This window comes from Dromaius novaehollandiae, chromosome 1 (assembly GCF_036370855.1).
Source record: "Dromaius novaehollandiae isolate bDroNov1 chromosome 1, bDroNov1.hap1, whole genome shotgun sequence".
Lineage (NCBI taxonomy): Eukaryota > Metazoa > Chordata > Aves > Casuariiformes > Dromaiidae > Dromaius > Dromaius novaehollandiae.
Window position 1 is genome coordinate 55,138,691 of NC_088098.1, and position 23,495 is coordinate 55,162,185.

The window sequence follows — 23,495 nt, forward strand, 5'->3', positions numbered from 1 at the left end:
CCATGATAGGGACATTTCTGAGGAAAGGGAAGGAAAGGAAAGATCATGTGCTGATTTGTTCTGGTGCAGCAGGCCAACAGCCAAAGAAGGCTGGATGAGTGAAGGAAATAGCTTGATTTGGGACATACGGGAAAAGGGAAATGGCAGGTGGCTGGACTGTCCAAAGTCCCACAGGGAAGACTGTAACTATGCAGCAAGCCTATGCATGCATATAAACATGCATATAAACAGACTGTTATTTTAGGATACGTTTTCTCTGGGATGCTTTTGCGCTAGCTAGTAGTAAATTTTGGGGGAGAGCTGACTTGTCATTGGGTAGTCATTATGGATTCTAGAAAGTGTGGTAGTGCACATACTAAATGAAAATCAGAGCTGGGAAGCACAGTGCGTTGCAAGGGAGATTTTAACAGCACAGGATGGAAAATGAAAATCATCTTGTCAGCTGTAGCTATGCTGTAGGGAAGCTGGGTATTTTCATAAAGATCACAGATGAGTAAGTACAAAGCAAAGTTTTAGTTTTCACCTCTGAAGACTTGCTTTAGGCTCAATCTGGAGTCCTTCTGTGTGTGATACTACAATGGCTGTGAGATATTCAGAGCATGATACCTCTTCTGCTATGAACAGGAAGGGAATGGTGTCAGTTTGAATCCAAGTTTCGTAACTTTGAGGTCACAATTATGGTCTCTTAGGGCAGCAGAGCAGGGGGCTGATTGTGCTAGAGTGCATTTTCTGAGCTCTTTGGCATTTCTTTGCATGTTTGGGAGGTTTATTTATTCAGCATAGCTGAAAGAACATAATGATTTAGTTGGGGTGGGTTAGAGAGACTGAATAGGTGGAACTTAAAATAAATTTGAATGAGTAAGTTCTTGGATTGGAATAGCTATCAAGCCTAATATCCCTGCTTTTCAAACATTTGAGTATCTTTTTTAACAACTTATTTTCTTTTTTTTCCCAGGGATTGGTGAATGGGTCCTAATAGAGAAGTATTAAAGGAGATTTTGGAAGAAAAATAGGATGGACGAGAGCCTGAGGATAGTGACAGTCCCTCTTTCTCACTGTTTATTCTCTGCAGGACCTGCCTTCTGATTCTTGCTTTCTGAGTAGGTCCAGTGCTGGTCATTAATACAGATCAGTAGGAATATATGTCTTTGGGATTAAGGCCACAGCTAGAACAGGCAGCATCATGAAGACAGGTTGATCACAGAGGCTTTTCAGGTGGAAAGAGGGGAAAGGAGTCTGAGCTGAAAGATAATGGCCTTGTCAGTATCTGCTGTGTTACACCCAAATTGCAGTCACTCTTTCAGGGACTCCTGTATTAGAAGACCCTCATAAGCAGACAAGGCCTATGGCTATAACAGCAGCTGGCCACAAACCCAGACCTCCAGTTCTGAGTGAGCAAGGGGAAAACAGAAAGCTGTGTACATGGACTGCTCCAGCGGTGCTACTTATTTGTACTGTCTTTAGCAACTCCTTGTGCGTGCCAAATTCTGGGATTAAGCTGGCTTGGTTTGATTGTTACCTAGGTGAGGACATGCAGTTACATGCTTGATGTCTCTGATTTTACTGTCTTGTAGGATGTAAAGCTAGTGTGTATTTCATTTATGAGTAGTGAAAACATGCTTGTTTTCCTGATCGATGGTGATGTTCTCAGGCAGTATGATTAATGGCGCCTGGTCCTCAGCTGGTACAGGGCAGGGGCAGCTGCCCTGGTTTAGACCAGCCAGGAGTCCAGTCACCTTTTTCTTTTAATAGAATAGCAGCTAGCTCTTATTTACAGCTTCCGCCTCTTAAAGATATTTTGTATAGTCACAGAATTTCATTCAATTTCTAGAAATAGAGACCACTGTGAAGCTTAAGAAACCTGACTGAGCTTGTACAACAAATTATTGTTAGAACAGAGTGGGAACAGTCTGGTTCTGATAACTCCCACTTTTGTCTATTGTCGTATCTGTGGAGGCAGCAGCTCCAGAAGACATAAAATCGAGAGGCAGAAAGGCACCTCCATTCTCCCCGGATACAGCTCTAACAATAGGAAACACCAGGCCTGAAGACTTTACACTGATGTTTATTATGTATATAAATTATATAACAAGACAAAAGAACAACACTGTATCTTCAACAGCCATATTCTGCTTTTTAAAAATCAAAAATGATTTGAAAAAGATTTAACCTACCAGTGACATATAAAACAGTCTGTAACCTAGAGGAACCTTGTGGCTCCACAGAAACAGTGATCACAGTATCGGCTAGCAGTATAAAATATTGAGCAAACAGTTCCGGGGAGCTTTCTATTTCTGAGGGGAGGCAAGATGTCAAACAAGCATTTCTGATCCTGTAGAATTTTTGCAGGAGCTCTACAGAGCAATGACAATTCCCGATCATTGCTTTTAGGTCTTTTCTGCCCTTATGTTCTGGTGATGAATTTAGTCTCTGGCATAGCTCACACGAAGCACAGGAGAGACTTTTCCTGAACCCCCTTAGCACTCTCTTTGCTTTCTGGGGAGAGATGTTAGTGACTCTCCTAATGTTAGTGACAAAGCCAAGATCACAGCACCCAGCCAAGGAGAATTTCTCTCAGAAGGACTGAGGAAGATAGATTAGTTCATGGTGAGGGAAGGCATGAAGAGAAGGTGAAGGTCCTATTTGTTCACATGGCAAATAAGCCCACGGCGACTGTTGTGGCGAGGAAGCTGAGTGCAAGGATCCACCGCACAAGGGGAGTGATGGGGAGCATTTCTGTGTGTCTCGTATTTGTCCTCTCTCTTTCTTTCCCAGACACTGGACCTAGATTAAATAAAGAGAAGTTGATGAGACCAGGATGAGCCAAGAGGCTGCCAGTATGCTGTGCTTGCGCTCCACAGTGCCGGAGCGGACCTTGGTGCAGTTGTTACAGGGAGAAGGAGAGAGCCCAGAGTCCAGAGAGGCTGGGGGAAAGAGCGACAGCAGATTCTGCTCTGCCAGGTTAGGTGAGGAAGAGAAGCAGCAGACTTGACCTGGGCATCACAAGGGCTCACAACCCCTCTGCTTGTATTTGATTACTGGCATCTTCCCTTGTCTCCTTACTGGCTTATAAATAACCAGCCCAGATCCCAAAGAGACTCATTCAAACCTCTGATGCATCCAGAAGACAGTTAAATGGTTAAACCAGAATTTTAAAGCCATTTTGTCTCCTAACTCTCAATGATTTAATCAGTTGGGCATTTTATGACTTTAAACAGATAGTCCGTAACACTCCAGACAAATAATTGTTCTAGAGCAATTTTAGGTTGGGACTTCTCATCCAACACTGAGCTTTTTAGAAAAACCTACCTTTATGGGTTTATTGAGAAAAGAGCAGCAAAGATGCACAGAGAAGTTCTGCTGCCCTGCCTGAAGAAGTTGCTCTAAGCTTCACTCTTTAGATGTGCACAAAACAAGGAGATTTTGCATTCTTTGCCTTGGGAAACTGGTTCAGCTCAGTATGCAATGAAAAATCTCTCTTTTAGTTTCAGAATGTGTAGGTCATAAGAGCTTTCTTATTCAAACCACATCTTATTAGGGAAACCATTTTCCTCCATAGACATCTGAGCCGTAACCAAACTCAGTCACAAGTCTGACTCCATAAAAAGGGATCACTTTGCCAGCAGCAGCTGGACTGGCTTTGCAGAAAGGGCCCTTGCACAGGATCTGTGCCTTTGCCAGTAGGTGGAACCTTTTCAGTGTTGCAAAATTGAATTGGAGCCTGTACAGCTCCACTTCTGAGCTGGTTACATTTTACTGCACATTCACATTTCAAGCTGATTTTAAACCTAGCACATTTTCATAGCTTTCAAGGAAGTATTTTCAGTAAATACTTCTGGAAGGCATGAAAATGGCCACAGGAAGATTTAGTCTGAAAGGATGGGCTCTTGGATAAGGTGGCATGTCTAGAAGAACTTTCTGTCAGCATCACAGTGTCACAGCTAATATGCTAGGCCCAAAATTGCAGCTTTTCCTTTGTGAACTCAAGGCCAGGTTCCCCTTTGGTTGAAACTTCTATGGCTAATGAACCTTACACTTGTTAAAACCTGAGAGGGAGAGAGGGTAGTCTCCCTGCAAAGCCCTCTCATGGACCCTATTCATGGAGAACCCAAATGTGTCATCCCTGCTCTGCCATGTCTTCATGGCTTCACACACACAAGGGCCCCTTCTTGCTGACTGCTGGTGAAGAGATGAGGCAAGTACTCCACGCTTATTTCTCAGTGGCTTGTACAAGCAAGAACACAGGAAGGGAGAAAAAGAAAACCACAAGGAGCAATTTTAAACAACTGCTTTTAGAAATCCCTTACCATGTTCATATGATTTGTTAGCATTCCTTGTGCGAAGCTCTGTCTTCAGCTGCACAGGGCGTCCATTCTCCTGGCACTTAGACACCAGCTCCTGCAGTGCCTCAAACACCTGAAAAGAATGAACACTATCTCATTATGTGGGCTTCTTTCACTGGCCCCCTTGCCCCTGTCCCAGGCACTTCAGGAACTAGAGGAAGCCACAAGTGTTCAATCCAGCTGTGCCCCTCCTGGTACTACTGCCCTTTCTGCATAGAACATAGTCTACCTGTGGGGTCAAGAGAGTGTCTTTCAAACTTCTGGCTCACTTTACAGGTTCTCTCTAAAGTTTCCAGCTCTGGAGAAGGCCCATCTTCTGACAGGAAGGAAAGCAAGGTATGTGTGTATCTAGTCGGGGTTCATAGAGGAGCTGTAGAGCTTTACTGTGGAGGTGGGGCAGGTAGATGGTGATCCCTGGTCCCAGAATAAAGCCTCATTTATATCTGAACAATAGTGCAAGAAAGAGACTGAAATCAAACCTTAGGGGAGGGAGAAGGATCTTTCAGAAACTGGTTGTTCATTAGGCTCCCAGGTAAGACAAGTGGAGCTGTCTAACTTTGACTTGCTTGCCCTAACCCCCAGCTTGCTCTGAGCTCCATAGCAGAAATATCAGCTTTGCCTTTCCCCGGTAGCTGTTATCTTGTTTGAGAGAGGGTGTGGGCAGACAGGGCTGGCCAGTTGTTACTCACTTGTATATTTAGCAGGAATGCCTTCTTGGCTTCCTCCAAGACTCTTTTCTTAGTGGCAAGATCCATCTCAAGGACATTCATGCGGGAGCGATACAGCTGTTTGAACTTGGTGGCATTAGATACTCCATCGAAGGTGAAGAAAGCCAGCCCTTCTCCAGTGCTGGGCAGCTGCAGGGCCTTTTGGGCGATTTTCTTCAGCACTTGTCCCCCAGACAGGTCTCCCAAGTACCGAGTGTAGGCATGGGCCACCAGGAGCTCTGGATGGTTCTTGCCTACGTAGTGGAGTCTCTCTACGTATTTCTGAGTAGCCTCAGGACATGGGATCTCTTCCCTCCAATTGCTGCCATAGAAGTACTCCAAGTCTTTCTCCAAGGCAGCTTTCCGGTGCAGCTCCGCCGGAAAATAAACAGGGGCATAAACTGGGTTGTCCTTGTTACGCTCAATCTCTTCCTCCAGAGCAGAGTAGATGAAATACAGGGAGGCAGCAACCAGCTGAAACAGAAGAGAGGGTATGAGATACAGGTGCATCTGTCTGTCTTCCAGCTTTTGGGACAAATCCCACTAATAAAAAAAGTCACTCATACGCACATCTAGTATGAATCATGCACATATGTTATGGTGTTGTAGGTTTCCCATATGGAAAACAGAGTTGGAAGGGAGAGTGAGACACCCTCTGGCCCTTCCCCTTCCGCTTGAGGCATCATCAGGTGAGACCTAAGCCATTCCCAACACATGTTGGTCTTACCTGTCCATAAAAGCTGCTGTCTTCACCTTCAAGTTAAGTTAAGGTGCTGGCAGTTTGATATTATAGAAAATAGAGCCCTATTAAATCGTGCCTGGTCTATTCTTTTCATTCCTCCTAGTCAATAGATTATTCCCAAAGGTATATTTTCTGGTGTGTTGTTCAAATCTGAATGCTTCAAGATGTGCCTTTCCTGTGTGGGGCCTTGTGAGATGATGACACACCCTGTTTACTGGTACAGCCTATTCATCCTGTTGGCAATCCACCATCCTGGGAATTAAGGCACCACTGCTCTCTTCATTCAGATTTCTAAGTGGGGTTGCCTCTTTGCTTTCCCTTTGGTTGCCCCAAGGAGATAAGATACAAAGAGGACTGAAAGCACAGCTTGCCTCTGAAAGATGCCTTTGTGAAAGATCACTGTGAGGCTGTGTGTTCATTTCTATTTTCAAACCATTGTTATTGTTATTTTTCCCAGCTTACACGATACTTTTTTCTATCTGCCAGCCTTTCCACATAGCATAGGACAATCCAGCTGTGTTCTTTTCTTTCCAGGGAATTCTGTTCTAGAAAGCTGTATACATATTTACAGGTACACTATTTCTTGCTTACACTGAAATCCCTCATCAGCAGCAAAGGGTAAAATGTGAAGGCATTTCTAGTACAGGTTAGTCAGGCTTGGGGGGAAAATTATACTGCTGATAGGAGAGAAAGTGGTTTATTCTCCCACAAAGTTATTAGTTCTAGCAGTAAAAGAGCTGCCATTTCAACTTTTCCGCACTGTGTCAGCAAATAGGACTTTGATATATGGACAGGCAGTGACTTGGTTGCAGAAACAGATATTCAAATTTTATGGAGTCATGTTTCAGGGCAGATATATAGGTTTGCCAAGAGGGTAAACAAATGGAGTTTTTAAACAATAACTTGTTATCCAGTTTACTGGAAAAGAAACAAAATGCAGGAATATTGCCTAACAAATTAAAGTAACTTAATCTGACTGTTGCTTTCAGAGGCAGATAGTAGTGTAGAGAGAAATGTAGCTTTTGAAAATCATCTTACTTTTTAAAACCCAATGTCACATCTTGTTCCCCCTGACAGCCTGTCAGTATTTTCTAAAAAACCAAGCTGTATTCCTGGATCTTAGAGGCTTGACTTTTTAGGTTATTACTAGCCTGTCTCAAAGTTCATTGCCTAGCAAATGCCACATTTCTAACAGCAGGAAGCCAGCACCTGAGATTAACAGTATGCTTGACTGTGTATCATGAATGTGATCTGTCAGAAATAAGTACTCTTTTTTCCTGCTCCTATGGATCTACTTATCAAGGAGCAATTCAACAACAAAGTCATTAAGCCACAGGTCAGATTACTAGCTGTTATTTGCAAACCCATGTGTCACATCCTCTAGCCTCCCAGGAATTTCTAGCTCAGGTGTCTGCCTTGTTTTTACGCATGGCTTTGTTACGTGGCTCAGGTCACATTATCTAGCCAGGTTAGATAAGCATGCACTTAGTATCTTAGATTCTTAGTATCTTAGATTCTGTTATCTCTAAGAAAAGTAACAGGCTCCTACATGTTAACAACAGACATGGCTTGCTCAAACTCACTTCGCCTTGAGTAATTGCTCCTGATCTCAGCTCTGGTATAACTCAGGTGGTAACTACAACACTGCAAGGTTCAGTGCCAAAAATGGTCCCACATTTCTCATTATTCCATCATTATTTCTAGCTGTAGCTACCTAAAGCATTCTAAAGTATTCTCCATTCTTGTCGGCATTTCAACCACTCATGTACCTGCACATAGTTGTATCCCCATTAACTGTCATTGGCCATAATTAACATGCAGGCATTTATAAGGAAAGATAAAAGCAATTACAGTCTCTTTGCCTTTTTATCTTGTTTCAGCTTGACTGCCCATCCAGAAAGACAAAATCCTGCCTTATGTTCTGCAAGAAGAGCCTGTAAGATCTTAGAGTGCTAAAGTTTGATTAAGAGCATGTTTTGCACAGGAGATGCTGATACCAAGCAGCTGTGATGCGAAGGGCTTCCTTGGCCCCTCAACTTTTAGTCCCCACATAGCCTGTCTGATCTACCAGTATATTCCATGACAAGGAAATCCCATCCCCAAGCAATACTGCTGCAGGTACCTTAAATTCATGCAGTGACACCTGCCCCTTCTGGAAGTTTTTCATAAACAGCGTGTTCTCTGCCTGCTCGTGCACCTCCTTGGTGGCTTCCTTCATGAGTTCTGACAGGTCCCGTGACATGCTGGGGAAAAGGAGCAAAAAAGAAGTTGGTGCTGTCACTTTCCTCCTGCAAACAGATCTTAGCTCTTTAGCAAAAAGAGGGAAGCCTGGGAAGGCAGGGAAAGGAGCAGAGCGTTCCTGAGAGCCACAGATGGGAGCAGGGGAGCGCTAGCATCCCAAACGCTGTCTGAGGGGAAATAAAACTGTCAGACTCCAGCCAGAGGGGAAAGAAAGAACATGCTGTTCCCTGCAGAGCAGAAATGGGAACAGCGCACCTAAAAGCAAGGGGAAAAATATGATACTCTTGGCTGGAAATTTCCCTCTTATTGCTGTCTCACTCTCACCTTTCAGAGCTGTGTGTCTGGGAAGTTTCCATGTTTCTCCACTTCTTTTCCTACTCCGTGTCCCAGTTGTTTTTTCTTGCTCTTGCTTTCCTCCTTCCCTTCTGCTCCCAGGACACTGTGAAACGCCTGAGCTGGGCTGCCTGGCTCTTGCATCCAGCTTTATACTGGCCAGGTCACGTGAGCAGGCAAGCTGCTGACCTCAGTGTGAGTACAAACTTCTTGCAACACAACTGCACTTCCCTTACCAGCGTGGCTGTCGCCCTCTCCTTGCCTGCTGCCCCGAGGGACTAGACTCGGAGGGCAGAAGGAAGTCACCTGATTTGTCTTGACAACTAAGCACAAATAAGAGGATGTTGAACAACTTCTTTTTCAAGATTGCTTGGCTTGGTAACCCTTTCAGCACAGTGCCGATAGCAGGCAGAGCCCAGGTGCTAGAAACAGTGATCACTGCACTGGGCAGTGATGTTGGATAGAGGGGTGGATTTATGGGTTAGTGCCATGGTCAAATGTGATGAGGTAGGGCAGGAAACCTCCTCTCCCCACAGCCTTCTACCCCGATCTGTGTCCCAGCTGCACCCTGCCTGGAGAGCTAATACAGCATCTGTCCTAATGTCAAGACTCAGGTGTAAATATTTAATTTCCCGTGGCCCTGAACATTGTCAGAGAGTCCCTTAGGTAACATGGTGCTTCCCGGCCATGGGATGGGGAGCTCTGCCCTACAGGTTAGGAGCATGCCCACTCCACAGTGGAGAGCACAGCAGGAACCCTGGGCTTTTTTACCGGTTGTGAGCATCTAGAGTAATCTGGGTGCTGTGGCACAGGCACGCACCACCTCTGGTCAGCAAGTGGCAGAACTACAGCTGCACAGAGCTGGACCCTGGTGAGTAAACCCTTCCTCCTTGCATAGAGCCAGCACAGGTTTGCCTGCACCGATGCATAAAGACATCCTCTGCTCCCTTATGAATGGAAACAATAGTGACCGCTTTGCATGGCAAATGGCCCCTGCCGTTACCAAAGCTGTGTGCAAGGCATTTTGGAAGGAGGGCGCCCCAACTCCTAGATATCCAGAAGACTGTAGTAGCTGGTATGCATGAAGGACTGAAAAGATGTGATGTAGGATTTAGGGAAAACTCTGAGGAAGTCTGCAGAGATTTTCAAATGTAAGTAATTCTTCTGATTTGGGAAAAGAGAGTTAGACAAGCTGGTTCTGCTAGTAGCTGGCTCTTCTGCTGTTTTGTCTGTTGAAGTGGTTAATGTAGCAGCCAATGGATGGTGGGGCCCATGTTTTCCGACTGTGCTGGAAGCAGGGCTGGCCAGGGCTGAAGATGCATCAGCCAGCCCTTCTTTGGGAAAGCACAAATTTTGCATTCAACACAAATACGAAGGCGCTTAAAAACAGCATTCCCCGGCTAATGCAGAGGTGAGAAAGCACCGCTGCAATAACACAGAGCGCTATATGAATGAAGTCGTAGTGAAGTAGAGCAGGGGGAAGAGGGGGGAGAACTGTAGTTATCTTTTGTCTGTGTCTTTTGTCCTGGCGAGTCCATCTGTGGCTTTGCTGGTGGGCGCTGAAGTCCAAGCCACCCGTCTCCCTTTCTCCCTGTTACTGCACCTACCCTGATAGTAACTTACTGTGGTGCCATAGGTTAGAAAGCTGTCCTGGAGGAAATATGCATCTACACTTGTTTTTTTTTTTACTCAGGCAGACATCTGGTTTGCAGTGTGGGGAGCTCAGGAAAGATTACTCAGCGATTCCACCCTGACTCAGCCAGACTTTTCCGGTCTTGTTTTTTCTTTAAAGCAACAGTACACTCTAGCAAAAACTGTCAAATTCCTTTCTTTCCCCCTCTCACCCATGCCATTGCACAGAACTTGTTGCTGGCTTGTTTGTTTTTCAATATGGTAAAATAAATTTATCAGGATGTCTGAATCTCTTAAGAGGTGTGACGAAGCCCCAAACACCATCTGACAGAGGGCTCTGCACAGGAGCCCATGGGAGTGCGGGGCTGTGTGGCCATTCTGTCCTGGAGATTTGATGCCATCTTGCCACAGGGATGGCCTTGAAATGTGCATTTCCTTCTCGCATTACTCTCTTAAAGCTCACATACAGTTTTCAGTTCTTTTCAGTGAGTCCTGATCTGACAGGGGAAGCCAGTGCACAAAGTGAACCTGTAGTTGCAGTAGAGGAAGGTATACTTGGTCGATATAAGAAAACCACAAGCCCAAGCCTTGCCCCTCTCTTCACCTCTGTTCAGCAGCTCTGTTAATGTGCCCAGTTACCTCCACAAAGGTTTTCTAGTTGCTCTCAGATCAGTGCTTTTGCGCCCTGCCTGCCTCCCTTCTCCTGAGAGGTTGCATGCTTGGAGGTGCTCTAAAAGATCTGTCCAAAACATCTTCCTTCTCCTTCGTTTTCATCCATGACTGAGGTAGCCAAGATGTGGATAAGGGAAATGGACTGGGGAGGAGAGAAAGCTGCTGTTTAGTCATATCACGGCTAATGGAGGTAGGATATTTCTTCCTGGGAAATGTTCTGGTTTGTAACCACGCTGTCCTGGAATATGATACTACCGGCTTTTTGTTCTGGGTGCTCCCCAGTGTATCTCCCTGCTGGCTCTTGGGGCTTTACCTTCTCCTGGGCCGGTCATACAAGATAAGCTCCCTCCTGCAGCTTACCTCCTCAGATGAGTTTTTCCATATGTGCAGGGAAACAAGCTGTGTCCCGTAACTGAGTTATACCTTCTGGTCTCTAGCCGATCAGGATTATTTGATGGAAGGGCAGGGATCAGCTGTGAGACTGGGCCTACCTCCCCAGAAAGGCCCAAGTGCTCTGCAGCCAAGATGGAAGGGGAACTGAAAATGTGCTATCATCATCTTTGCAGTCACTGGCCTGGGGCATTTCTGGCCTTGTCCACTGCTCTGCAGCGAGGAATTGTACTGCTTCCGCTGTGCTGTTGCTACGTGGTGGAGGAAAGGTTAAGGACACGGAAAGTGCCAAAGTTCTGGCAGAGATTTGTGAGTGACCATCTCTTCCTAGAAGACAACTTGTGAAGCTGACATTTAAGAATGATACACTGGAAAGAAGGTGTGTATTTTTAGCAGAAAGAACAACTGGCCCCTAGAACAACTCACTCGGGGTATAGTGTGCCACTCAAAAGGCAGATGCTAGTCCAGATCCAGGTCACCGGTAAATTTTGCTTGTGACCTCTGACCAAGGTCTCAGACCTGTGGTCTCTCCCCCTTGCCTGCCAGAAATCCTGTAATACTTACTGTTGTCCTGTTCTTTCACAAAGCAGCTGTTGGACAGTGCCAGAGTTATTTGTTGTGAAGGTGATGTGCATGGAAACAAGTGAAATTGCCCAGGATATTTCTAGTAAACATGAATCAAGTAGCCTAAGACAAGGTATTTGCAACAGTCCCTGCTGGGCTTAGAAACCTCTAATTGACTGCATATCCCGGACACTGAGCAAAAGTTTAAGTCGAGAGATTTGTCAGATGAGCAGTTAATAACATTGTAAAGTTAGTGAGGAGTTGGTGGTTTCACCAGGGCTGGAGAAGTGGGGGAATTTTTCCTCTTTACAGGCTTAAGAACATATTCTGCCAGTAGATTTTATAGTCAGAAATTTCTAGCTATATAGTCAGTCACAGAACATGAAATCAACTCCTCTGAACTTGTGTGGGAAGCGCTTACTCATGCTTTGGGTCTGGCACACAGCCTCCTGGAGGCTTGGCTAGGAAGAGAGAGCAGTCTGGTAAAAACTAGTCTTTCCTGGCAAGAAAGGGTTAAATGGGATCTGTCGGACCATGACACAGCAAAATGCAGCCTCATGCTTTTGAAGGAAAAAGCTGACTCAATACTCAGAACTTGCTCTGTAGCAAGAGGGGGGAAAAAAAAAAAAAGAAGTGATATCTGTTTAAGATTGCTTTCCTAAGACGGGAGTCACTGCTAGGACATACAGTGGTATGCTATGAGTTATTTCATGTTTACCAAAGAAAGATTGCCCAGGCCAGCACTGGCAGGACAGACTGTGCTTGCACCTGTCAACATTTAACAATCTAAGTCTAGATCAAAGATACAGGTGGAAAAATGGAAGTTGTGAGTATCATGCACTGAAAAATCCCATAGGAAGCAAATGTGCTTTATGAGTCCTCTGAAATGGCATTGTTGGCACTTCTGAAAGAGGAGAGTCATATGGACGGCACTGCTGTTCTGGGCAAGCCCAGGATATGGGAACCCCGAAGACAGATGCAGTGGGAGACAAAGGTCCAGGTAAATTTCGCAGACATAAACAAACCAACATGACAGAAACAGGAAGCACAGATTATAATATACATGTTTTATGTATATTATGTATGCACCACAGTGCATAGGTGTCTCCAGAACCTGACTTACGGATATGATGAGAGCTTTGCGCCTGCTGGGCAGGCTGAGAACAGAGCAGTGATGAGAAGGAAAAATAGAGCAAGCACTACGCCAGGTATGTACTTGCTTTGTGACTGGAGACCCAAGGAGCAGGCAGCTCCCTGAGCACGAGCACAGCCCATAGCAGGTCTAGAGGGTATCAGTGTGTTGTGCCGAAATTTTGGAGGAGAGCACACAGTGCCCACCAGAGCCTCCATGCTGGTGACGACAGACTCCACTTCCTGCATAGGCCCTGACTGTATGTTTCTGAGCAGAAGGGAGATGTGGAAGAGAGCAAGCCTAAGACAGAACTGGTAAATTCCAATGGTGCAAATGTTTCAGCTTCCTTTGTGTCAGTGCTACTATCATGTGGAAAGGAGAGCGCGCCCTCACTGTGAGATGAGAGCCAAACTGAAAAGAAGGATTTGAAAATCACACGTACACAACATGGGAACCTTCTGACAAATCTCACACCTCCGTCACAGAAGAGCAGGAGGTGGCATAGGAAACCAAGCTCCGTAGGCTCTCAGGGAAACACAGAAACTCTCCCAAGGTTTCCAAACCACTCTCTGTTGCCCTGCCCCTCCGGTACAGGAAACATTTGCTCTCTCCTCCTGCACGGGGCTGCATAGACATCAGGCTGTGTGGAGCTGAGGCTGTTTCTGGAGACTTCTCTGAATCTTTCTGTCCCAAGAGATGGAACTGGGGCCAAGAGCAGCAGCTGCAACCTCAGCATGGCAGGAAACCGCCCTGCTGTTAAACAGCCTCACGTGGCTCCTGCTCTGCCGTGACTCAGCAAAAGCGCCCACCCCCGCCTGAAACCTTTGCTCAGCACAGCGCCAGGCTTGCCGCGACTCAGCAGAACGTGGAGGGCCGCATGTGCTGTTTGGAAAGCAAATCAGCCTCACTGGGAGCCTGGACCCAGCGGCGGGGCAGAGTGCTGGGGTTGGCGTGCTATGGTCACAGAGCTCACACCACGGATGGACATCCCGCTGGCGACATGCAGTGCTGCCACTAGCAGTGCTTTGTGGGTTGGCTGAGCTAAATTCAGTGCCTCAGAACTGGCGAGCAATTGTGAGAAGAGGCTAACTGGGAGCACCCTTCCCACAAAACACACGTGGCATAAAACCTAAGAGATATTTAAGAATAAATATTTAAAATGAAAAAAAAATCCTCAGCCCATGACTTCACTGCTGCTCAGAACCAGCAAATTCCTAATTTGGAGTCTTCTGCATGAAAACAGCAGTGGGAACTTTCTGGAGTCTCAGCAGCAAAATCATACCCCTTCAGCTGTGTTTCCAAAAGACAGAGCGTAAGCTTTGCAGCTGTACCGAGCAAACTGTGAAAGGTTGGGCAGATGTCCCAAGCTGGAAAAGCTGCAAAACTTGCTGATCCAAGAGCAAGAACTGCCTGCTTGTCTCTCCTAGAGAGACAGGCCCCATTTCATTTCTTGGGACAGAAAAACTTGGAGAAGACTCTCTAGAAGAGTCTGTGGAAGCTCAGAGGAGTTAGCACTAATATTGGTTATATTAGTGTCAAAAGGCCACAGGGAGAGCAGGGTCCCTTGAAAGCATCGGTCCCCAACTGGTTGTTAAGCATTGTGTTGACATGCCAGTTAATGAACTTTTCTGGGTTAATTAGTATGGATTCAGCCATGTACTATTAGAGCAGGTTGGTGAGGGACTGAGCTGGCAGCAGGTGGGCCTCCGGCTACAGGAGAGAGGAGCCAGTGGTTAGGGCTCAGGAGGGGAGAGAGACTGCAGCAAGGCCACTGGGAGCAGAGTGGGGCTCATAGTGGTCGTGGCTGCACGTTGAACAGGAGACAGGATGCTGTGGGCTACACTGGGGCAAGTCACGGGCTCTTTCCGCTCCATACAGAGGGAATTGAGGCACAGGAATGCTGCTTTCCGGGAATGTGTTGAGATGGGCCGGTGCTAGGTGGGTGCCTGGCATCACCTTTACTGTCATGTAACACTAAAGCTGGGAGATCTGGAGTGTGGGAAAGTAAGGAGCTTGTTTCTGAGGCTGGGATTCAGGGCATGATGAATTTAAGTGACTAACCCAAAGCCACACAGGGTCTCTGGCACAGCCTGTTGTATTCTCCTCCGCCCTCAACTTCTTGTTCATTCATTACAAAAAAAATCACTCAAGGGCAGGCAGGCAAGACTCTATTTGCCAGACTGAGTTGTTATTTTTAAGGGCTCTGTTTTTAAAGTATGACACTAAATGCTAATGAGAAGAAATAAGACAAAGAAGTGTTAGCAAGGCAAGAAGTCAGCTGTTGAATATGACTGTAAATAGTGAGCAGCCAGGGAAGATGTCTGGGGGATATTTAAATCCTAGTTTCCTTCAAAGGCCTTCATTTAGAGTCAGGATTCAGCTCTGGAGAACTCCCTACACTGCACTGCTTATGGACCAAAACCACTAGTGCAAAAGACAAGGCTGAGCAAGAATATCCTCCTTTTCTGCAACAGCAGGCCTTTTTCACAATGTTCCCTAGTATCCCAGGCATTGGGAAGCTGGATGGATCTCTGGTTTGACAGGGTTTGGCCGTTTCCCTGCACTGGGGCTTTGGGGGTGAGCTCCCTCCAACCTACTTTTTTTTGTATTTGAACTGAAATTGTGCAAAGGAGCTCAGAGAAATGGGCATCTGTCTCCCACTGAGATCTGCCTAGTACTTTAAGCCACCTTTTTAGTCAAGAAGCTAAAAATACCACTGAAATGCCTTGCAGCCTTTCTAAACACAGATTTTCCTACCACTCTGTGCTCAAGGAAAAACCTACTCTGCTGCCATTCCTTTTTCTGCAGGAAGGCCAAGGGGCACACACATCAAGACTGGCTCCAGCTTCCTTGTTGCAAAACCAAATATCTGTGGAACCACATGGTGGCAGTGGAGTGGGGAGGGCAGGGGAAGAAGAGGCCCTGGGCTTGAGGGCAAAGTTTGGGGTCATAGCAGCAGGAGCTGGCCCAGATGGCAGTTGTGGTCAGAGTATCCTGGCAAAGATCAACGTCCATGCGGAGCATATGCTTCCTTGATTAATGAAACAACAGTGAGAGGAAATCTTTAATCATAACTAGGGTGAATATGGACTCTCACCTGGTCCCTAGCAGCCCAGCCAACAATAGTGCTGCATGCTAAGACTGTGGAAGAGGTGGGTCCTCCGTGGGGGTGGAAATGATTTTAGAATCTAGAAGGTGGAAGAAAAAGGGAAGGTGAAGGAAGGAGTTGAAGGGAAGGAGTAGCCCTGCAGAAACACTTCCAGAGGCAACACTGCAAAAAACTTCTCTTAATAAAAGGGAAAAAGCCTGTTTCCCCCCGCCATGCACATTTCCAGCTCTGTGACTGCTAGTGACTCAGCTGGGAGAGGGAAGTGAATCTGCCTGCTTTTGCAGTCTGAATCAGCTGTAATTCCCAGCCACCCTCCCATTTACAAGATTTTGCAAGGATGATGGCAAAGATGATAGAAAAGAGGGAGCTTTCGCTTGGAAATCCGTGCCCCTAAATCCTTGTTCCTTAGCTCAGATTTCTCTCCCTTCCTTCGCGAGCCACTGCTTTCACGCAACCCTTGGATACATATCAACCTGGGATGGGAAGACCATGCTGGGTGTCCTGCTGCACTAGGCATATCACAGCAACCCAGCCAGAAGGATCATGATTAACTTTTTCTCCCTAAAAATGAAAACAGTGTTCTGAGCCTGCATAAGCATGCAATTAAATGGCAGATGAAAATCAATATCAGTAAATATAAAGCGATGCACAGTGTGGGAGCCTCTTCTCCTTCCGAATAAGCCTAAATACACATATGAAATGATAGGCTCTGAGCTAATGCTTACCCTGGAGGCTTGCAAATATCTGGGGCTTGCGATGGAAAGTCCCATGAAAGCAGTTCTGCTCCTCTTCTCTTCTGAAAACCTCTGTAGGACTGGAAAAGCCCCAGGAAAGGGCAGCTAAGACAAGCAGAGAGGCAGAGCAGCACCCACACAGGTGCTTACTGGGTTGGATAGGACTCTTCTGTTTGGGGAAGAGTCACCTCAGAGGGCATATGAGAGACTGGATATTCACAGGCTTTTTCCCTTAAGAGCTGAGGATGCTCAGATGAAGCTGGTGGGAGCCAGGCTTAAAACCAAAGGAGACACTTGTTCACCAGACAGGCAGTGAAACTGCCAGGCTGTGTGTAGGATGCTTGGGATGCTGGAAGAGCCAGGAGAGAGCGGGCAGGTCAGCAAAAGACAAATCCCCTGAGGGTTGCCAAGTGCATAGACATCACCTCTGCTACAAGAAGTCCCTGAGCTGGAAATGGCTGGAGGCCGGGAATATCACCCTGGCCTTCAATTTAGGTCACCATGGGAGACAAGACACAGCTGGTGGGACATTCTTACACTGTCACATTAACATGACAAATGGCCAAGCAGGAGCTTCCAGGGCAAGCAGCAAGCGCTCGGCCCTCAATGTTTTGCACAGACACTATCCAGAGTATTGCTTCTTCCAGCGTAGATGGATCCAGATCCATCAAGATCCAGAAATCTTGAGTGTCTGTTGGACAGCAGATGGGGACTAACTGGAACCTACTGGCAGATGTCAAGAAAAAACAAAGGTTTTTGGGAGCCCTCGTGGGTTTGGTGCAACACACAGCATCTTGTTCCTGCTGCGCCAGGACACAGCCTGGCTCGGTAAAGCCCACATTATTGGACACTCGAGCAGCAGCTCTGTGGGGCAGTGGCAAAACCCTCCCTGGGAAAGGGGATCTCAAGAGCATGGGGTCATTCTGAGCTTTTCTGCGGGTGGGCAAAGGGAGGGTTACATTCAAACAAACCTCTGTTCTTGCAGTTTGTGAAATACAAGAAAAGAAAAAAAACTTGTGGCCAATGGAACTCCTTGTATTATCCCTCCTCTCTGTGACCACCTCCATTTCCTTGCTCCCAAGCATTGGGGTACTTACTTTTCCTCTCGTACTCATGTACATTTTACTACCTTTTGTTTCTTTCCTTTCTTCTTGTGCTTTCATTTGCTTACATCCACATACAGATAAAAGTGAATTATCTATATAAATGTTTGCCTTCCTCAAGAATTTTCCCCTTTTGCTCTCCATAGGATCCCCACCATACGTCGCTATCCAGCATCTCCATCTGCTCTAAGCAGCACCACTAACAAAAGTCATGTGCTGTAGTCATTGACCTTTTGTTCCTGGGGAAAAAAGAGAGCATTAAAAATCTGAGGTAGGATTTTGCATTGTTGAGAGCATCTAAACAGAAGTGGAAGTGGCTTTATTCTCATTTCTGGAGGGAAGGGGGAATTTTGTTATCAAAAATAAGAAGAAGCTTTGAGGAAGTTTTGGCATGGTGGAGCAACATGAAAGTCCTATGGGATGGAGAACAACCTTCCCATTATACTAGGAAGGGATACTTCTGTGATGATTTGTGAGATGATGTTGTGACAAATTAGGAGACATTTTTGTTTACCATTCTTTAAAACTAAATTTCACATACTATTTGGATGTTAGTAGTGAATAAAGGAGAAGCATGTATTTTTTGCCTCTAGGAATCTGATGCTGGTATGCCAAGAACCACACACACAAACATCATGGGAATTCTCATGAACTTTCAGCACATGCTTGATTTTTAGAGATGCAGGACAAATCTGACCCAATACAAGGAAGTTAATGCCTTTCTTCAGTCTACATAGAAGTAACCATTTTGGGTCATGCAAAATTTCCATGTAGGTCAGGATCATGTTTCCCTATGTGGTTATTAATGGATGCTTAGAGAGACAGTCCAAGTGCTCCTTCCCTGCCTATATGCAGGTTCAGTGGATGTATGCATGACCTGAAGTGGTCACCGTGTGAATCTGTGTCAGGCTAATGGCTGCAGTGTGATACCTAGAATGAGGGAAGAATTTGGGGGTTTTGTTTCCTTTGGTTGCATAGCCTGGTAAGCAGGTCACTGCAGAGCAAGAATTTTTCCTTTCCAATTTGCAGATCTCACGCTATGAGTGTGTGAGTGACTGCAGCCCTCTGGTGGTCAAAAACAAGTAAGTTTCATTATTAAAAGGAAAAAAAACAACCCCCAAACCTAACATTTGAAAACACTTTAAAAAAGGAAAAAGCATTTAAAGAAATTATTTATAATACTGTTACTTTATTTTGTCATAGCCATAAAGTAGCTGCTGCCAATGTAAAATAGCTGACCTCTGCTTAAAACAATCGCTTAAAGACTTGACAGGTTTTTTAAGCTCCTCTTCAAAAGAAATCTCTCAAAATTATTTAAGATATTACTGATATAATCTATAACAAGTATGACAATATTTGTATGGGCTTGGAAAGATTCTCCCCTCATTTATCATGCTATTCAGTCAGTTGAAGAAAGAACTATAATCTTTCTAACATAAATCTCTGCATTGACTGGTCAAAAGTTAAGTGAGTCACAATGTGCAGATTACTATACAACTGGGAGGAGATATGTTAGCCCAGAAGGCTATGAGCAGGGCTCTGAATTTTCACTCATTGGTCATCACTTCAAACTGACTCTAGTTTGGCAGCGACCAAAAACTATTCCCACCTGTTAGCCCCATGACAAAGGTAGTAGCAAGCAAATTCCTCTACCTTCAGATCTTCCTCAGGAAAATTTCCCTCTTGCACTTTCTATGCCAGCTCCCTTGTTGGCTGTTTCAGGAGGGAAAAAACAAAGAACTAATAGGGTGGAGAAGAGATCCTTACCCTGAGGTGTGCTCAGCATACCGCAGAGGCAGCAGGAAGGAGCTTGATCTCCGTATGCTCTGGGTATGAATTTGGGGATGGCTTTACAGGGTGGCCAGCTGATGCTTGTGTTTTGGGGCCAATGTTTTCCTTATTAGATAGGCAAGCAGGTCCTTTCTGGGCTCAGCTTCACTCTTCAGTCCTTCAGGGGCTCCTGAAGGTGAGAACAGAGTTGAGAAGCGTGGACCTTAGTCATCACTTGCCTTTCCCAGGGCCACAACCTGTGTGTTTCTCCCTTTAGCCTGAGATTTTGGGCTGTTTGCATGCCACTGGCTGTCCCATGGAGTGAGAGTTTAGTTGACTGCCTGCTATTCTTGTTTTGCTTTCAGGGAAAGCCATAGGCAACACACCCAGAGAGTCAAAGGCACTGAGAGCTCTAAGCATCCACTGTGGCATGTTGCAGCATTCAAAACATGGCCCAGCCCTTGTCATATGAATAGACTGATATCCTTCACAAATGCTGACTGTGCACTAGAAGCCCTCCCTTGCCTGTGGAACAGGGGAACACAAATCCAGGGGCCAGCGAGAGGATTTTGGCATCAGGCCCCTTTCTCTGGGTGGCATTCTGGTGATACAAGTGCAAAACCCATTAGCCTGGCCTCCATAATTCTTCTGCTCTTGCTTTCTCTCTTGCAGGCAGCTATTACTCTGGAGGGAAAGCTCAGCATGCTGCTCTCTTGTCTTTTCCCAAGACTTGCAAGATGGAAGCTGCAGGGGCTGTGAGACCCTAATGTCTCAGTGCAGAGTCCTGTCTCTCAGGAGGTAGCTACCCTTGTTCTGCATTTGTAGCAGTGGAAGTAGAGCTTTAAGTAACCTCTGCTGCTCAATTGGTCTGCAGTGAAATATCGCCTAAGGGGCTTTAACTTTATGTTACGAGCATGAGCCAAACTCACAGAACACAGTCCTTGGTTGCAAGCTCTGCTCTCATAGCAGATTTTCAAATTGTATCTGGGTAGGGAGGGTGGCTGTAACACAGGGAATTTGTGGATACCTATTGATATCGATCCCTATCAATAGGTATGGAAATTGATGGACATCAATGCCTGTTCATATTGAGAGGTATCAATGTCGATAGGTATGAATGCCTACTGATAACAAAATCTGCCCAAGACCAAAAGCTACAGATGCCTTTCAAGATTCTCTTCAGGAACCTGCTTGGAAGAATCCCATCAGATAGGGCCCTAGAAGGAAGAGGGCTCCAGGACAGCTGGTTGGTAGTCAAGGATCACCTCCTCCAAGCTCAAGAATGGTCCATCCCAACAAGCAGGAAGTCTGGCAAAGGGGGCAGGAGACCTGCATGGATGAACAAAATGCTCCTGGCAAAACTCAAACAGAAGAAGGAAGTGTAGAGGAGGTGAAAGCAGGGACAGATAACCTGTGAGGAATACAGGATCTTGTGTGAGTATGCAGGGATGGGGCTAGGAAGGCTAGGAAGGAAGGCCTGGGAGTCCTGGTGGACAACAAGTTGACCATGAGCCAGCAATGTGCCCTTGTGGCAAAGAAGGTTGATGGCGTCCTGGGCTGTATTAGGAAGAGCATTGCCAGCAGGTCGAGGGAGGTGATCCTTCTCTTCTACTCAGCCTTGGTGAGGCCACACCTGGTGTGCTGTGTCCAGTTCTGGACTCCCCAGTGCAAGAGAGACCATGGAGCTACTGGAGCGAGTCCAGTGAAGGGCTACTAAGATGACTAAGGGACTGGAGCATCTTTCATATGAGGAAAGGCTGAGAGAACTGTGATTGTTTTGCAGAGAGAAGAGAAGAAGCAAGGGACGATCTTATCAATGTGTATAAATATGTGAAGGAAGACTGTAAAGAAGATGGAGTCAGACTCTTTTCAATGGTGTCCAGTGACAGGACAAGAAGAAATGGGTACACACTGAAACACAGGGATTTCTATCTGATGATGAGAAAAAAACTTTTTGTACTGTGAGGGTGTCTGAGCACTGGAACAGGTTGCCCAGAGAAGTTATGAAGTCTCCATCCTTGGAGATATTCAAAAGCCCTCTGGATAGGGTCCTGGGCAGCCTACTTACGTGACGTTGCTTGAGCAGGGGGGGTCGGCTAGATGATCTCTAGAGGTCCCTTCCAAGCTCAACCATTCTGTGATTCTGGAATTCTGTGATCTTGAGAGGTATCCAAAGATTTTGGTCTCAGGCTGATTTTGCTTTTTGTAGGCATAGATGCCTATTGATATTGATTGTTCTCAATATTAAGAGGCCTCAAGGAGTATCAATTTCCATATGTATCGATATGGATTGATATTGAGAGGTATTGTTAACTATCAATCCCCATTGATATTGATCCCTATCAATAGGCCTGGCTACTGCTCAATCTTGAGAGGCATGCATAGCTTTCAGTCAGTGGCTGATGTTGCCCTTGGTAGGCACTGATGACTGTCAACATTGACTGTTCTCAAGACCGAGGGGCCTTCATGAGTATTGATTTCCACACATATCACTAGGGAACAACATCTGTCAATGTTGATACCTATCATTACCCAGCGATACCTCTGCATCTCAACAGGCATCACTGACGATCAATTTCCATATCTATTGATGGGCATAGATATCACTGTATATCAGTACTTACTGAGAGCTATCAGTAGCCATCCTTGGTGATAGCCATCAATACCACTCCATCTTGATAGACCTCTTGCGCCTTTGCTCTCAGACTGATTCTGCCCTTAGGAGGCACCCACAACTATCAACACTGACCGTTCTCAATATTGAGAGACCTCGATGACTATGGAGTTCAATATGTATCGCTAGAGATATCAGTCCTTATTGATAGCCATCATTACCTCTCAATCTCAACAGGCATCTCTGGCTTTCTCTGTCAGACTGCTACTGCTCTTGCTAGGCATGGATGACTATTGACATCAGTACCTCTCTATATGGACAGGCATGGATACCCTTTGATTTCCATACCTATCAATAAGGACTGATATTGGTAGGTATTGCTAGCTATCTATACCTATTGATATCGATCCAAATCAATAGGCATCCATACCTCTCGATCTTGACAGGCATCTCTATTTTTTTCTCTTGGACTGATTCTGCTTTTGGTAGGCACCGTTGACTGTTAACATTGACCATTCTCCAGATTGAGAAGCCTCAGGGAGTACCTATTTCCATACATATTGCTAGAGAACCACATCTATCGATATCCTTGCCTGTCGATACTCATAGATCCCTCTTGATCTCAACAGACATTAATGCCTATTGATTTCTATACCTATCGAAAGGGATCGATATCAATAGTTATTGATAACTATTGATATTAATCACTACCAATAGCCATCAAGACCTCTTGATCTCAGCTGGTATCTCTAGCTTTCTCTCTCGGACCGATTTTATTATTGGTAGGCACTGATGACTATCAGCATTGACCGTTCCCTACACTGAGAGGTATCGAGGAGTACTGATTTCTGTACATATTCCAGGAAATGATATCTATAGATATTGATCCCTATCGACAGGCATCATTACCTCTCGATTTTGAGAGGCGTCTCTAGCTTTCAGTCTCAGACTGATTTTGCTCTCAGTAGGCATTGACGACTATCGACATTGATATCTCTTGATGGATGCCCTTCAATTTGCATACCTGTTGACAGGGATCGATACCTCTCGATCTTGGCAGGAATCTCTAGCTTTTGCTCTTGCACTGATTTTGCTCTTGATTGGTACTGATGACTATCAACATTGATGGTCATTGACCATTCTCAATACCAAGAGGCCTTGAGGAGTACCAATTTCTGTAAGTATTGCTGGGAAAGAATAACTATTGATATCAGACCTTACGGACAGGCATCATTACCTCTAAATCTCGAGAAGCATCTCCAGCTTTCACTCTTGGAGTGTTAAGGCATCAACAACTTTCAAGATCGATATGTCTCAATACTGACAGGCGTGGATGCCCTTCGATTTCCATACCTATTGATGGAATCAAAAGGGATAAATGTCAAAACCTATCAATCCCTATTGATAGG

At 45.6% G+C, this 23,495-nt stretch overlaps 1 protein-coding gene across 1 annotated transcript; it reads right to left on the minus strand.

Annotated features, from left to right (window-relative positions):
* Positions 1-2,049: 2,049 nt before the first annotated feature.
* Positions 2,050-8,586, minus strand: HMOX1 (heme oxygenase 1). Its single transcript, XM_026118045.2, has 5 exons — positions 8,358-8,586; positions 7,915-8,035; positions 5,033-5,524; positions 4,308-4,416; positions 2,050-2,784 (listed from the first exon to the last, which is right to left on the minus strand). Exons 1-5 carry the CDS (start codon positions 8,387-8,389, stop codon positions 2,648-2,650), a joined length of 891 nt encoding a protein of 296 aa, XP_025973830.1. The 5' UTR covers positions 8,390-8,586; the 3' UTR covers positions 2,050-2,647.
* Positions 8,587-23,495: the final 14,909 nt, after the last annotated feature.